This window comes from Cupressus sempervirens, chromosome 1 (genome assembly GCF_028749045.1).
Source record: "Cupressus sempervirens isolate cs-2001-9-10 chromosome 1, ASM2874904v1, whole genome shotgun sequence".
Lineage (NCBI taxonomy): Eukaryota > Viridiplantae > Streptophyta > Pinopsida > Cupressales > Cupressaceae > Cupressus > Cupressus sempervirens.
The window spans coordinates 898719347-898736160 of NC_143118.1; the positions used below are offsets into that span (position 1 = coordinate 898719347).

At 38.2% G+C, this 16814-nt stretch overlaps 1 protein-coding gene across 1 annotated transcript in view; it reads left to right on the plus strand.

The window, feature by feature from the left end:
• NOV (Histidine kinase-, DNA gyrase B-, and HSP90-like ATPase family protein) overlaps nucleotides 1–16814 on the plus strand; it is a 192601-nt gene that overhangs the window by 83668 nt on the left and 92119 nt on the right. The window contains exons 5-6 of the mRNA XM_089793452.1: nucleotides 3979–4123; nucleotides 4536–6370. Of these exons, the coding sequence (XP_089649578.1) occupies nucleotides 3979–4123; nucleotides 4536–6370 (1980 nt within the window). The remainder of the gene's footprint in view (nucleotides 1–3978; nucleotides 4124–4535; nucleotides 6371–16814) is intronic.

A 16814-nucleotide genomic window follows, 5' to 3' on the forward strand; every position in this document is an offset into this window, starting at 1 on the left:
GGCATACGTTTGTGACGTATGTATAATCATAGTTTCTGTAGGCTTGTTTTCTTTGGGGGAACGGAGTATTAGTAATTAGACCCTTATAATAGCTATTTTTATAGCTTCTTTATTTATCTCCATTTAGTAAATCCCCTTATTCTATCCTTGCTTAATCTTCTGGCATAGTTATTTATCCTTCCCCTTAAACTGGTCCTGGTCGTGTTTTATGTCCTATCATTTCATGATAGTATCATTGGCAATCCTCTCCGGTTTCCCATCATTAGATGACCATTGGCTTCCTTCGTGCCTCTGCTCTAGCTGGTGTCATTTATGGATGACGCCACTGCCTCTAGGTTTTTCTAGGACCTTCTACGACAGCTTTTTCCTATTTATACCTTCGCTGTCTTTTTCCATCTCTATCAATCCGAGCGAATTTAACCTTTTAGATGGATTCTAATATCAATCTTTTTCATACCACGAAGGTGTGGACGATGGCATTTCGGGGAAATGTAAAGCCGGAGAGATGGAGCAGAGTTTTGAAGCTTGTTGATGATATGACCAGGATCGCGGTTAGTCGGGCCATTGGTGAAAGCACTTTCAACTACGATTATACTTGGCAGACCAACAGTGATATTATTGGGACGTTTATCATTTGTTTGGCTAGAGCTAGGGTGGAGCAGTGGGCTATGATTAGGCTCTGTTGCAATATTTTCAACCCAGTTTGGCGAAAGGGGCTGGAAGAAGCCATCAAAAGCATTGACGAGAAGCTCAGGATTCCCCTTCTAGAAAGGTACATGGCACTCCCACTTGCAAGTCTTGACTTGGCTGTAGTGATTTGGCGTCCGTCCCTAGTCATTTGTGAGAACTTGGCTTTCTACAAGGAATGGCCGAAAATGGAGGCCAGCATTCAATTCCTCCTCCGGTGGAGAGGGATTGTTGAAGATGACAGTAAAGATTGGCTTAAAAACTACCTAAACATTTTTAAGGCTTATATCCTGGGGTGGTATTGGACAACCTAGAGGCTTTGAATTTTTGCATCCCTAACATGGAGAAATAAAGCAGGGAGAAAAATGCATTTGAATTCCCACCGAACTTCCAGCTTGAGAAGCCCAATGGCATATTAGAGATCATTATGGTTTACTAGAAGTAGGCCTTTGGGCTAGGTGGGCTTTCTTGTGCTGCGTTGGTGACTAGTTCTCGGTTTAGCTTCCAACAGGGCTGGTTGGGGGTGCCCCCTGTTTTCCTTGCGGCAGTATGTAAGCCTTTTGTTTCCGTTTTGGTTTGGTAGTTTGGATGCTTTTCCTTATATGTTTTAGTGGGTCTCTGTCCGGATTCGCATCCTATTTTTTCCTATTTTGTATCAAGCTTATTATAGAGCAAATGGAAGGAATGTAGATACTGGTTATCTAGTTTGCATCCTGGCCCTTTTCCTGATGATGGTCTGTTTATAGGGTAGTCTATCTTTCATGAATTTTAACAATATGTAATTTACCCGCTTAATATATATGAATGTTACTTCTATATTTGTGGACTTTGTTTTTACTGATTATCTGTTACTTTCGAACATTGATGCTTGTGAGGCTCTTAACTTTCCCTTCTGTCTTGTTCAATTGTGTAGTCTTTCAACAATTACACAGGTAATGAGCTCAGTTTTTCAATAACTGAAAATAAAAACAAATGAGGCAAATATGTAGTTCCTTACTCACTGTTAGTTAATGTTTTCTTGAACTCTCTGTATTACAAATTGTAGAGAAATCCTAATGAAAACTAAAGTAGAAACAGACATTTTAAGAAGATTTGCTATTCTGAATGGTGTAGTTTTGCTAGTTTAAACAAGTTGGGGAAGGTCCTCGCTTGAGTCAAAAATCAGGACTACGATTATAGCAGGGATAGTAGATATTTTAGATTAGGACCATACAAATAAGGACTAATAAACTAAATAGTTTTAAACAGGTAATTAAGTTACTCTATAATATAACCAAAAACAAATCAAGAAAGAACAGTCCAACAATAGGACTTCTTTTAAGGCATTTCTGGTCTGTATCCCCTATGTGATTATGTTAGAATTAATAACTCTGTGGAGTTTAGAATGTTAAATTAAAAAACCTGGTCTTTAGTAGGATTCTAATTTTATGATGATAGTTGAATTTATTAAAGAATGTTAGGATTAAAGAATGTTATGACTAAGATAATTTTTCAATCAAATTTGGAAATGATCAGCCTTTTTTACTGATTATGGGTTACAAAGCGTGTTAACATCTAATCAGGAAAGCCTTTTTCAAATTACTCTTAATAAATAATACTAACAATTTCTTCTTAGCAGTCTACTGTTTAGCAGAACAGTAAGGCATGTGAGTTGCAGATAAATCAGCAAAGAAGGGATGCCCACTAAGAGTCTAAAACTCTGGTTAGAGTGGTTCTCTCGGAAAAGGATTATAATTGGATTGGTTTAATCAGAACCATCAAAATGCAGATTAGGACTCTTGTCCGCTCCTTTGTAATAAAAATCAAATTTGAAACTGGGGTATGCCCTTTTTATATTATAATAATAAAGGACTACAGTCCCGCGCAAGACTGGAGGTTTTCTTCACCGTTCTTTTCTACCAGTGCCTGTTTGAATGGAGATACTTATGATGTATTTTTATTTGTTTAACAATATAATCAAAGGCTTTGGCCGTTTACCGATAAAAAATAAATAAAAAATCTCGGTGCATGTACAAACAAAAGATTTCTGTGAAGTCTTTGTTCTAGTTCATTATCTGTCTATTTGAAAGTGGTAGTTTTCTTATTTAGAATATTGTACTTTTCTTATTCAAATCAATAAAAGGCACTATTTTTGGGGGCTCGGTTGTTTCCCTTGGAGAGGAGGGTTGTTGCCAAGATAAAAACTGTGGATTAAGAGTTGTTTTGTTTTTCGTTTTCTTGTTTGAAACATAACAAATATAGGTTATTTGAGACAAAGAACTTGATTAAAATGCCTGGAAATATGAACTCCTAACTGCTTTTGTCAAGATACATATTGGAGAAAGTTGTTTTGTTATACTTGATTGACTTGTGTGAAGATGATGGGCATAGTTTGTCGCTGCTAGTTTTTTCTAATTCTCATTATTGAGCAAACTATCTTCAGTCGAAGAATGCTGAAAGTTACAAATTCTAGCCTTTCACCTCCTTGTGCAAATACTTGAAAGTAATGTTGGATGATTAACTGCTAAAATATTGACTCCCAGTTGATCTGGGTGGTCTAAACATAACGCATTGGGATCGATGACTTTGATGATAGTTATTGCTTTTTAATGCCTAAGCTTAACCACAAGGTCTCTTTTTGCAAATAATTTTAAAGATGATGTTATATTGTCTTTATGGATGCTAAAAATTACATTAGAGTAGCTGTGTGCCTGTTTGAGTACAGTCATTAGGCATTGCCTGCTGGGATGAAATGGTAATTGAGCTTCTATTACAATTTACAACCCATCTCGTAATGTGTTATCAAGGAAAGGGGCGTGGTGGTTCATTACTCTTGATTGCTGAAGAACTACATTAATCATTTAAAGACAAGGATTTGATAGGACACATCCTCTTAGTTCTCAAGTTGGGTATTTGGTGTCCAATATGCTGATGAATTGAATAAAAGGGCTAGTAAGGAAATAAGCACTGCATTGATTTTTATCAGAGATAAGAGTGTCTTTTAATTTGGAATTCCTCAATTCTTGATGTTTGTTTGCTAAATGAGGCAATGTGCAATATGGAAATAGTTTTGTATTTAAATTGCATGTTTTATTTAGTCCGTTCATGAAATTCCATGCATATCAATAACAAAACCCAAATAGTTGTTTGAAGTTTTGGAGAAGAAAAATATATGTAGAGATGGAACTTATGACCATATTTAAGTGAAGTTAATTCCAGCAAATATGATCTTTTATAAAGGAGTCTCTCTCTTTGTAATTGTCTTATGCATTTTTTTCTTTGACACTTTCAGTTTTTCTTATGTTTTTGCAGATAATTTCAATGAAAATGGGTCTTTGGGACACCTTCCTAGAGTTCAATAAAGATGAAGGCATCATGACTAGAGATGGTTATTCTAGAGAAGCAATGCAAGTTCACGATGTTTTGGACAAAAGCCACTGTGTGGGTGTCAAAAATGGTAAATTCTGTGACTTACAGAAGTAAACAGTCGGTAAAAATGTCTTTTTTGTGTTAAAATCTTCATAGTGTTTAGTATTTTGTAGAGTTATGTGTCTTCTATGATATTGAAATGATCTGCATTTGTGCTACATTGTCATACTTCTGGTGACTATCTATATAGGCAACATTGTCATGGTCAAAGATTGTGGAAATATGACATTTGTTGATTCTGTTCTATTCTTTTAGTTGTAATGCATTACTGCTGATGTTTTACTATGAAATCAAGAGCATTATTTGTTTTATAAGTTGCCATGTATTGTACATGCAAGTCTTGTTCCACTGTTTTTAACAGCACATGTGATATTTGGAGTTCTATGTAACCCTTGCAATAAATTCTAAGATGCTCTTTGTGCTCCTAATATCTTTGACAGGATTAAGTTCTCATGAAGTTGTTCAACAAGTTATAAAGTTTTTTGAAGTCAATTCTATTGAGAATGCAGAAGGGAGAGATAGAGCAACAGAGGATCAGTTCATCATGTTGAGAAAAATTTGGCACTGTGAAAGGTGGCTTGTGAGTCAATTTTCTGTCCAGGACTTTGCATGCTTAGGGTTTGGAGACTTTCTTAGTTTCCTTGAAACTAACCTTTCTGAGCTCCCTCAGAAATTAAGGAAAACATTGACAGCCAATGAGTACAGAGAGTCACGGTTGATTGCTCATGTTGCAAATAAACAACTATTAGGATTTTTGTCTCAAGCTGTATGGAACCTTGGTGATGATACGATACTTACTAAAGAAGAAATTAGTGTTTTATTGCATAAGCAGTTCCCATTTATTAACTTTGAGATGTCAGATGGTGATTCTGTTGAAGGATTGATCAATTGTATCACAAAATTCCAAAGTCATTCTCAGAAGATAAATGTAGGGTATTCAGCTGCACTGCTAGCACGGAGCAGCTTAGGTGAAAAGTGGAGATCTAACTTGCATGGTAGTGGATTTGCTTCAGAGTTTTTGCCAGTAGCTGGGATACTAGGTCACATGAGCAGTGATGATGCTATGAAATGCTTGCTTAAAGCTCCTATGCTATCAGATCTTGAGGAATGGTCCCACTGGGATCATATATTTGCTCCTACTCTTGGACCAATATTGAGCTGGCTGGAGAAAGAAGCAAGCAGTGATAATTTGATTTGTCTTGTAACAAGGAATGGAAAAGTGCTCCGAATTGATGGTTCATCAACATTGGATGATTTCTTGGCAGCTGTAATGAAGGGCTGTGCAAAGGAAACTGCAATACAATTTGTTTCTATTGTGACTCTTTTTGGAGGTATGCAACATGCTCCTATTGCACTGATGAAATCACTTGCTGTTAGGGGGATAGATGTGTTGGTGAAGAATTTTGTAGAGCAATTTGAACATGCAGGTATTCTAGATATGGGAAAAATGAATTATTGCATTAATTGCAGAAAAGTTTTGGTCAGAGAGAGAAACTTTGGCTTTGATTCTGGTCAGACTGAAGCTTTACAAAATTATCATATACCTACAAAAATAACACGAGAAAAATATTATGAGAAATCACTAAACATTGAAAAAAGTGAGGTTATGAGGGTCACAGCCAGATTTGTATTAAATTTCCTTGGTCATTTACCTCCAGAGTTTTGGAGTTTTGCTGGTCAGATATTCTTGTCAGGATTGGGTACATTATCAGCTTCTCCATCTCAAATAATTTTGCACGAATGTGTTGTATCCAATGAACGTATTATGATTCATGAAATTGGGCTTTCTATTGGCATTGTTGAGTGGATTAATGATTATCAAGATTTCTCTCTCGATGCATCACATGCTGTGCAAGCTCTCCTAGAATGCCAAGTGAGAAAAAATGATACGCAGATAAGTGGACAACATGATGCAGAACGTGAATCTAAAACAAATCAGTTGGAAGGCAGTCATTGCTCAGATCTGAATGTGATTGAGAGAAAGGAAAAATCACCTAAAAAGTTGAAATCAGAAGATGTGAATGATCCTGGTGTTTTACAGACCAAGGTCAATGAATGTGTTATCTCTATGCCTGGAAATGAAGGATCATCGAGTCAAGAAGACGCTGCAAAAGGAATTATTGAGGCTATTCGACGTGAAGAGTTTGGGCTAGATTTGGAGCTCCAGTGTAACGAGTCAAACCTCCTCAAAAGACAACATGCTCGATTGGGCCGCGCTCTGCACTGCCTGTCACAAGAGTTGTATTCCCAGGATTCTCATTTTCTTCTTGAATTGGTATCCAACCTTCCATCTACCGGCATTGGGTGCAATTGAGATGAAACCATTATGACAATATTTGTTTGTATTTCTTACCTATATGTTTTTCTTTATACTGTCTTTAGTTTACCATATAATGGTAATTGGTATGACTTATGCAATGATCACGTTTCCTTTGGCTACTATAGTGTGATCCTCCTCAGTCTTCTTGAATCAGTGAATACTTGGAGTTGTTTACAAGTTTCACATCATTTGAAATTTCAAAGATTGTAGGCAGCATAATAACCGAATCTCCGACAGATGCAAGCAAGATAATCTCATCACAATAATCCATAGATATCTATAGAAACAAGATATAACTAACAAGTGAATATGTGATGCACACTACCTAATTTGCCCTAGAATCACAATTGTAACAAATTAGGGTTAGGGTTACGTCTTATCAAGTAAACTGTCTCTTGAAATAGTATGATCATGGATGTGAATCCTGCAATCATAGCATAAGAAACATATACACATGTATAATATACATATCCAAATCAGGGTTAAGTCCATAACTCATGATATTCATATATTAATAATATTAATATCTATAGCATCATTTAAACATTAAAGAAGAAGCACAGTAGATCCATTTGAAGTCATACCACACTACGCCCAAGAGAAGAACTTTGGTCCTCTTGGCCTTGGTGGTAGGTAGCATGGACCTTCACCTGGAACCCTACCTAGTGGGATGCTTCATCTGCTAAAATTTAGTAGCCATCATTAAAGAGTCAGAGAGAAGATAATGAAGGTTCCTTGATTGTCCTATCTAAGCCCAAGAGCAGAGCTTTGGCCCTCTTGGCCCCAGTGGCAGGCAACAGGGACAACCACCCGAAGTCCCGACGTAGATGGCAATCCCCATGATTACTCTTTCCCTTACAACTCCTTCTATAATGATCGAAGTTTACAAACAGATTATTGATACACACATTCTATATCAAACCATAAGTAAATATATATAATGATAAATGATTGACAAATAATGCATATTCCTTACGTGTTGTTGTAGTGTTGTAATACAGAATATTTGACTGCCCAAACTTGGGAATCGAATTCGTTTTTCTGCTTCCATGTAGTAGGCACTTCATGACAAGTATCCATTGCTATCATAAGGCTGGTCAAGGTTCCAATATAGCCTACCTCTCACATTCTCTTATATATGCAACCCCCCTGAAGACTAGTGAAGATGCTTTTATGCACCTTACACAGAGTCAATGCATGTGCAAATAAGACAAAAGTCAAGTGTGATGCCTTATGGATTCAACAGGGATATCTCTCTCTTCTGGTTCATGTTGGTTGACATCTACTGTTCCTCTTCATCTCATTTTTATGGTGCTGCTGTGCGTTATTCATACTCTGCTCTCCTTATGTCGAGCTAAGGATTTTGCAGTCTCCTATGTGTTCCTTACATCTGTTCTTCTTTTGCATATTTGGCTATACATGTTTTGGCATCGTCCTCATGTCTTGCCATTTATATTCCATCTCAGCACCACTGTGACTTTATTTGACACCATATGTTCACATCTGCTATGCTGGTACTTTTCTTTGGTTCCGTGTGACTCAGCTGTCATGCTCTATTCATATTGGTCGACTGTTTATGGGAGTTGACGATTCTTCTTTATGATGGACGATTAAATTTTTTGAGAGCAACCGTTTATATTTCCTTCTGCTGACGTGTAGGCCTTGGTTGGTGATTGTTTGGTATTCTTGTGGCGTTATTCCTCTCCATCCTATCAACTTCTAATGATAAAATGATGATTCGGGTATGGTCTGCATGCAATTATTGGTTTTTGTGTGTTGTGATTTTCTGCTCCGAAAGATATTGTGTTTGATGTTCGGTTTATTTATTTTTGTACTCAACATATTATTAATTCTATGATTTTGATATATTTAAGTGCAGAGACTTATATATTGTTGGATTGCTGCATATACGACCTATGTGATCGTTGAGCAGTTCTTGAAAGCTTTTGATTGTTGCAAGTTGTATTAGAAGTCTGAGAATTTGACTGTCTGATTGAAGACTTTTATTAAAAGCTAGCATCTTGTAGTGTTCTTCTGAGATTTGAATAAAGGGATTCAGTTTCTGTGGGCTGGGTTGTTTCCCTAGGATAGGAGGGGTTTTTCGCAGGATAAAAATCCTTAGTGTTATTTGTTTTCAATTGTTTCAATCTTACATTTCTGGTACTTATTAACACACATTATAAGTTTCTTCCCCATGTCTTCCATTTCCTCAACTTTGAATGTTAGGATAGGTTATCACTTATTTGTAGAATCAAATGCCTTCGGGATAGTTGTGTTGGCTCCCTTAGTTGTGGACTGAATTTAATGAGCTTTCTTAACTGTTAAATGCTCCTAGACTGATTGATGATAAAACTGTTGGCTGTTCCATTGTTTCCAATAATGCTAATACTTGAGGACTTTGGATCGCCACCTAGGTGGTCTTCATTTGCTTCGCGCCTACTTTTCTGGATTTTCCCTTTGCACTTCTATTAGGGTCCGTTTGGTTTTGTGGGATTTAAAAAACCCGGATTTCTACAAACCTTGGTTTAGCCAAATCAAGGTTTTGTAAATCTTCATTCCGATTTTTGGGATTTTACTTGAACCGTTTGTTTCACTCGGAAGATGCGTGTGAAGACTGTAATGGGCACCCCTGAATGTCCCAAAAAACTGAACCAAATTGCTGAAAGGAATTATGTCAAACAGTTTGCATTCAACCTCTTATTTCTCCGTTTAATGTTTTAAACCCCTTATAACTCCGGAAATCAAATGTTTATTTGTTTGTTGTGTTTTCTGCATGGAATTGGTATCATACAACATAAACAAGAAAGAAACTACAATAATATGCAAAGTGGAAATGAACTGCTGCCAATAAAATGTTATTTTCAGAATTCATAAAACCAAATACATGGCAGATTTATCAACTCACTAATTACTGCAGCATTATTGACATAATACTCCAGCCCATGCTTTCGAACTTGTTGCTACATTGCCGCATGAATAGCACTGCTACAATACTTTGTCCTTCAATCAGTCCACTACTTTCTTAATATCATTCCCTCAAAGCGGCATAAGCGTCGGACAAGTAGTGAAGAAGATATGAGCAAAATACCAAATCTGCCTGTAGCTGGAAATGCAACTAAATTGCCTGATAATGAAGCCGATAACAAAGAATCCCAAAGGCCAAACCCCAAGGGAATGACGTCTAGAATGTTACAAGAGAGGATAAACGTCCTCAAATGCCAAGAATGGAGCTGCAACTCACAGACCAATTTCTTCTCATATTCAACTTGTCTAATGAAGCCACAAATGCTTCCTTTTATTCTATTTCCAAGGGTCCGCTCAACTCATATGGGCAATGTGGGATAAAAGATGTGTAATATATAAAACATATATTAAAATACCCCTTATGTCTCCCTTGGGTACACATCTCCATAAAATAAATATTAAAGTAACACTTTAATATTTCACAATTAAATTAGACGTTACTTTAATAAAACTTCAGGCATTAAAATGTATTAGCAATCGGACTCCGAATAATGCGAGTGATAGCTCATCGGAAAGCTCTCACCGAAGAGTATCAAATCCAATCACCAAAATTGACCTGCATTGTGTCTTGCCGACTTACTAAAAATAGTAAGTATGCCTGAATGAGTAAATCAACTTCGTTTTGGCCCAAACTAGAAATGACTAGGCCAAAACACTCCAAGATCCCATTAAACCCTTTGTTAGCCCTCAGGACCATGTAGAACAAGGCTAATGCACACACACTTGGTCAACTGCTAAAATGGGGACATTACAGTCCACCCCCCTTGAAATTGCTTGTCCTCAAGGAATCTCAGTCCAACCTGCTGAATAACCTGCTCACTCTCCCATGTAGAATCTTCCTCCCATAGTTGGAAAACTCGCCAAATCCAAAAACTCGCCGAGCCCCCCAAAAGTTTAATCGGGAAAAACTCGGCCATTTAAAAAAAAAACTCGGAAAAACTCGGGAACCTAAAAAAACCGCTAAAATTTAATTCAAAATACATTTTTTTGCAAATTTCAATGAGAAGATGCATCTAATGAGTTCATTATAGAGAACACAAAAGAAAGAAGCAGGAGTTTAGATATATATAAATGCATAGTGGGTACAAAATCACATTCTCATGCTGAATGCTGATGGCGGGAAGCATAATAGTAAATAATTTGTGTCAAACTAGAAGTAAAAACATCATTACAATCACATTTTCCTCTTCCTAGCTCTACTAGCATATTGTAACTCTCTATCTTACATAATATATATAGGCTTTTTGCCTTTTTCTTTTAACAAAAAAAAAAAATTAAAATTAAAAAACAAAAAAAAAAAAAAAAAAAAAATTTAAAAAAGAGTTTTTTTGAAAAACTCACCGATTTTTTGCAAAAACTCGGCGATTAGTCGGCGATTTTTCACAAAAACTCGGCGATTTTTTCTGGCGATTAAATCTGAGAAAAACTCGCCAGTCCCAAAAACTCGGCGATTAGTAAAAACTCGCCGATTATTCGGCGATTATGCCAACTATGCTTCCTCCGACAGGTCTTTCCATTCGACCAAATACTCTTTCACTAACCTGTTTCTAAGCTTCCTCTCTCTGGTGTACAGAATAGCCTTGGGTACTAACACAAGCTTCCCCTCCTCATCCAAAGGGGGTAAATCTGTAGAAGGCACTACACTCTGACCAATGGCTTTCTTAAGCCTAGACACATGAAACACATTGTGCACTCGATTGCCCTCTGGAAGCTCAAACTCATAGCCGACTTTGCCCACTTTGCGAATCACCCTATAGGGACCATAAAATCTAGGTTTCAACTTTTCAGCTTCGCTCTTCTTGAGCGATGACTGTCTATATGGTTGTAGCCTCAAGTAAACCATATCCCCTACCTCGAAGCTACGCTCTATTCGGTGCTGATCAGCATACAATTTCTGTTGATTCTGGGCCTGTTGTATATTCTCTTTGAGCACTTTCAGGATGTCCTGACTATCCTACAATAAGTTTTTGGCTTTGGGCACTCTACTGTCCCCCAAAACTAAATCCATGAAGCTAGGTGCTTCATAACCATAGAGTGCCATGAAAGGAGTCATCTTGATGGACATATGATAAGTGGTGTTATAACAATACTCTCCCATATGCAACCATCTGATCCAAACCTTTTGTTGTGTAGTTACATAGTTCCTCAAATATCCTTCCACCCATTTATTCACAATCTCTGTTTGCCCATCTGTTTACGGATGATAACTAGTGCTAGGTGTAAGATCTGTACCACACAACCTAAACAACTCTTGCCAAAAAACACTCATAAACTTACTATCCCGGTCACTGACAATGAATCTGGGTAGCCCATGTAACCTGAATATCTCTCTAAACAAAAGATCTGCTACTTGTGCTGCTGTGTAAGTGGACGGAATAGCAAAGAAGTGAGCAAACTTCGTCAAGCGGTCCACCACCACATAGATGCAATCCCTTCCTTGCACTCATGGTAAACCAGTGATGAAGTCCATCGAAATACTTTCCCATTTCCTATCAGGAATGGGCAAGGGCTGTAATAAACCTGCAAGAAATGTGTACTTTCCCTTATTCTGTTGACAAACCACACACTCCCTGACATACCTCTGAACATCATCCTTGAGCCCTTTCCATGAAAACTGCTCTCGGATCTGCCTGTAGGTCTTGAAGACCCCCGGATGTCCAGCTGTGGGTGTGTCATGAAATGCCTTTAGTATCGCCTCTCTCAAATGTGATGAAGGAATCAAATAAACTTTGTCCTGAACTCTGATCAATCCATCTATCACCTCATAGCGATCATCCTGTATGGTACCTGAAATCAATCCAGAAGCCCAAGCATCTCTGACATACTCTGGTATAATCCGATCTCTCCAATCTCCTAAAATCTCTGCCAGAGCACATAAGTGAGGTCTCCGAGATAAGGCATCAGCCACCACATCTTTCTTACTTTTGACAAACTCTATGTCAAAGTCATAAGCCTGCAATTTAGTCACCCATTTTTGTTGCCGGTCATTAAGATCACGCTGGCTCATGAAGTATTTAATACTGTTGTGATTAGTCTTGATCACAAAACGTCCACCTACCAAATATGATCGAAATTTGGCCAATTTTGAAACAAACACAAATTTTTAGATCCGAATTTTGATCATATTTCTATCCCTTTGGCATCGTGCATTAGTCATTTCGAACTGTTTCAATCTATTGTCGTTTTTTTTTTCCTCCTTTCTTCTGACTGCTTCCTTTAGCCCTTCCCTTCTTGCACTTGTCGTATGGCAATCTTTGCTTACTTTGCCAGGTGATATCGCTATACTATGTTGATATATATCTATGGTGCTCTTGATTGCAGGGTCCGTACGACTATAAGGCTACAGGAGAAGCTGTGCCAAACCTTCCTTCAATAAGTTGCCATGCAAGACAATCTCTTTTAGATTCCTCAAATGCGGTATAGTACAGGAAAAATGCATAAACAAAAATTATTGCTGCCTACTTCGTACGAGTATGGGAGTCTTTTTAAAAGACCGTATGGTGCCTACAGAGGATTTATCCTTGAATCCGTACAGCAGCACACATAAAGCTTTAACCTTCAACCTTGTACGGCAGCAAGCAGGAAGCTTCTCCTCCAAATTCGTACTGAAGCAACCTTCCAAATTCGTATGCAATTTCTCCTTCCAAATCCGTATGGTGGTCAACAAAGGAGTTAACCTCCAGAATCTGTACGAGCCTAACAGAAGATCTTCAAAATCCGTATGGTAGCAAAAAATGAAGTTAAACCTCCAACTGCCGTATGGCCCCCAAATAGAGAAGCCAATTTCTAAAATCCGTACGGTGGTGAACAGGTACCTTATTCCTCAAATCCGTACGCCAACTTTATTTTGCAAATCCGTACACCAAATTGAGAACTTAGACTTCTAAATCCGTACGCCAAAGTGGAACTCAAACTCTTGAATCTGTATGCCAAATCTTGCAAAATCTGTACGCAATATCCTTCAAAATCTGTACATAATATCTCGTACGGAGGCAGAAGGAAAGCCGTACGGTCCCCTTCAGCATGTCTTAAGCCACCGTATGACAACTTACTTTCTCTTTGTCTTTTTTTTTTTTCCAATTTTTTTCCGTCTTTTTTCCTCTTTTAAATTTTTTTTAAAATTTTGGTTACTAAATACAAAAAACTCAATTTTCCCTCTAGACTTCGCCCTTTTGTGACGACGAAGTCGTTCGGACTTCGTCATTTTGTGACGACGAGGGAGTCTTCTTGGTATGGTACATCTTTAGGTTCGACCAGTTGACTCCCTGAGGCACTTCTTGTCCGTCCAAAGTCGACAATTTTATTGCTCCATTGTCGCCTACCTCCCGGATCTGGTATGGCCTGACCCATTTGACTTTAAACTTACCCGGTTTGATTTCATTCCGTCTGTCATACTTCAATACCAACTGTCCCGATTGAAACTTGTTCAGCTTAAGGTGTTTATCGTGCCACGCCTTGCGCTTGTTTTGCATTACCTTTGTGGCCCATTGTGCTTGCAATCGTTGCTCATCACATTTATTTAAGTTACACGATCTCTCCCTCCGGTTTTCCATATTGCCCAGTTTGTTCCCGAAGGTCGGTACCATGGATTCCGTCAGCTGCCCCCTCTTGCCGGCAATAATTGTATTCTTGATTTTAGAACCTTCACTCCGTACTGAACCCTTCCTCTTTTGTTCCTGTGCAGACCGTGTGATGTGTCTTCCTTGCTGCCGACACCTTTCTGCTATATCCGTGGTTTGACGTAACATTTCCTTTCTGCGCGGTCATACAGTGTAATCTTTCCGTTTCCGGGGTTCGTACTGTATGTTCTTCCCTTTCGTTTCAGTCCAAACCACCTTTCCTTTTTCCACTTCTTTGTATTCCTTCGAACATTCATTTCCTTCTTCTTTCTCACCTTCGTTGACCCTTAACATATTACAGCTCGGAAAAAGCTCGTAATCCTCCATCTGCCAGTGGAAAAGGTCGTTAAACGAGTCTAGGGTGTCCTCATTCGACCCTCCTTCCAGTCTCAATACTCCCTCTTCATCAGGTTCCATTCTCTTCTTCCCCTCGTCATCATTCTCGCTTTCACCTTCTGAGTCTGACGATGCTGCCTCCTCACCTACGATTTGTGTGTGTAGGTCAATTATGAATCTTCTGTCTTCGCGCTCCATTGATAGAGTATTCTTCTTCCAGTCATGCTTAACCTTTGCTTGTATGAGCTATCCTCAGCCTAGAATGTAATAACCCCAATAGGTTATAACTTCTTCAAACACCAAAAATCTTTATACTTCAGTTGTTTGACATTTCGTCAAACACTTTGCAAGTAAGCTCTGATACCACTGTAATAACCCCAATAGGTTATAACTTCTTCAGACACCAAAAATCTTTATACTTTAGTTGTTTGACATTTCGTCAAACACTTTGCAAGTAAGCTCTGATACCACTGTAATAACCCTCCTCAAATCTGCCCTCAAAAAATGCTGATGAAAGCTCAAGGAATTTCATCAAACAATTCACATGCAAGGGACGTATGACTGATATAGTTTTTCAGCTAGCTTCAAATGACTTTTTTACAATTTGCATCAATGAAAATCTTGTGCTAGAAGACTACAATAGACTACACAATGACCTAACATGAGTGTGCTACTAATTTTGACAATATTCAGTGCATATATATGCTCTAAGCATGAGAAATGAACACCTACAGCCAACTGGCATTTTTACAAACAGTTGGTATGCAAACTAGCTAGCTGATAAATAATGATATTAAATTGCTTAAATGGCACCAACAACTATTATCTTCTTAATTGCAATGAAAATTACAATGCTCATGAAATATGACCAAGACTTTGGCATTTACATGGATTACAAAATGATAATGCTGGTATAATGCACACTTACAGCTGAAAGCTTATAACACTCTAAAAACAATATTAATAAAGGACCCTGGTTGTAGATGGCTGTAATAATTTTCTTCAATGCTGCCCCTTCTGCTTTGCTTTTCCGATTTGCTTTTTTGAACTGCTTTTTTTGGCTTGCTTTTTCGGTTCCGCTTTTTTCGTACTGCTTTTTCGGTTCTGCTTTTTTCGGACTGTTTTTTTCGGCCTGCTTTTTCGGTTCTGCTTTTTCGTACTGCTTTTTCGGCTTGCTTTTTTGGTTCCGCTTTTTCGGACTGCTTTTTCGTATCTGTTTTTTCAGATTGCTACCCTATTGAATCTCAAGACCATATCTTTCAATGGCGTCAAGATTTCCAGTTTGAAGGGATTTCGTCCTTCAAACTATTGAGACATAATCTCCAGAAAATTTCCCAATTTCTTTGATATTTTCCAAGCCTGCTTAAAAGAAGCTCTTCCATTTCTTTTATAGTGTTCTCACAAGAGCTTCATCCTTCGTTTTCTCAATGTGGGATAAAACATAAATCTCTTTATGTAACTTATGTCTCCAATGTGTTATAAAATAAAGGGGACTTTTAATTTAAATATTTCCCACAAACTATAGTCTATGCATTAATAAAGTTAAATATTTAAATTTAACTTTATAAAATAACTTTATCAATGCATAACAAATCTTATCAATGATAAACAAGTCTTCTTGTCGATTTTAAACAATTACCATCGACATACCGTTGCCATTGGATGTTCGCCCATGTCCAAGATGACTTACTATAAATAGTAAGTATGCCCAAAGTTGCCTCAAAACCCCTCAGAAAAATCTGCAACTGAAACTATCTAGGCCAAATGGCCTCTAAGTCCCATTAATGTCTTGGTTAGTCTATGGGAGCGTGGGGAAATAGGCTAACGACAACATCATGCTATGAATGCTAAAAGGGGGACATTACACAGAATGGCGTCATATCCTCTCCTCTTCAGCGAGATGACGACGAAGTCGAGCAGGAACGACTGTGTTCTGATAGTCACCGGCTGTGCCATCAAGACTCCCAATGGTTTGATCCTGTGCCGGTTTGCCGTGAGCAACTGGAAGGTTGGTGGCCACAACGTAGGTTGTCCTACCTTTTTCTAGGTATCCTCTAGGAGGATGTTTACGTCGGAACCTCCGTCCACAATTGTGTCTGTCAAAACAGTTCCCAGAATCCCCATCTCAACGATTGTTGGATGCTGTCCGGATGTGAGGGCTAGCAGCATTGGATCCTCTGTACTTGTGCCACTTTCCTTCTCCCTTCTGTCCATTGTACTTGCTCCACTTTCCTGCTCCCTTCCGTGTTCTCTTGGTAGCTTGGCAGTTGGAGCAATGTTTCTGAGTGCTGAATGGAGTTGAGGCATTGTGAGCAATAGATCGTTGATTTTGACTGGTACTTCGGTTTGTAATATCTGCCGTACGATGTTTTGTTCCGCACTGTTCCTTGCTGAGGTACTGACAGTGTCCTTCAGGTGTG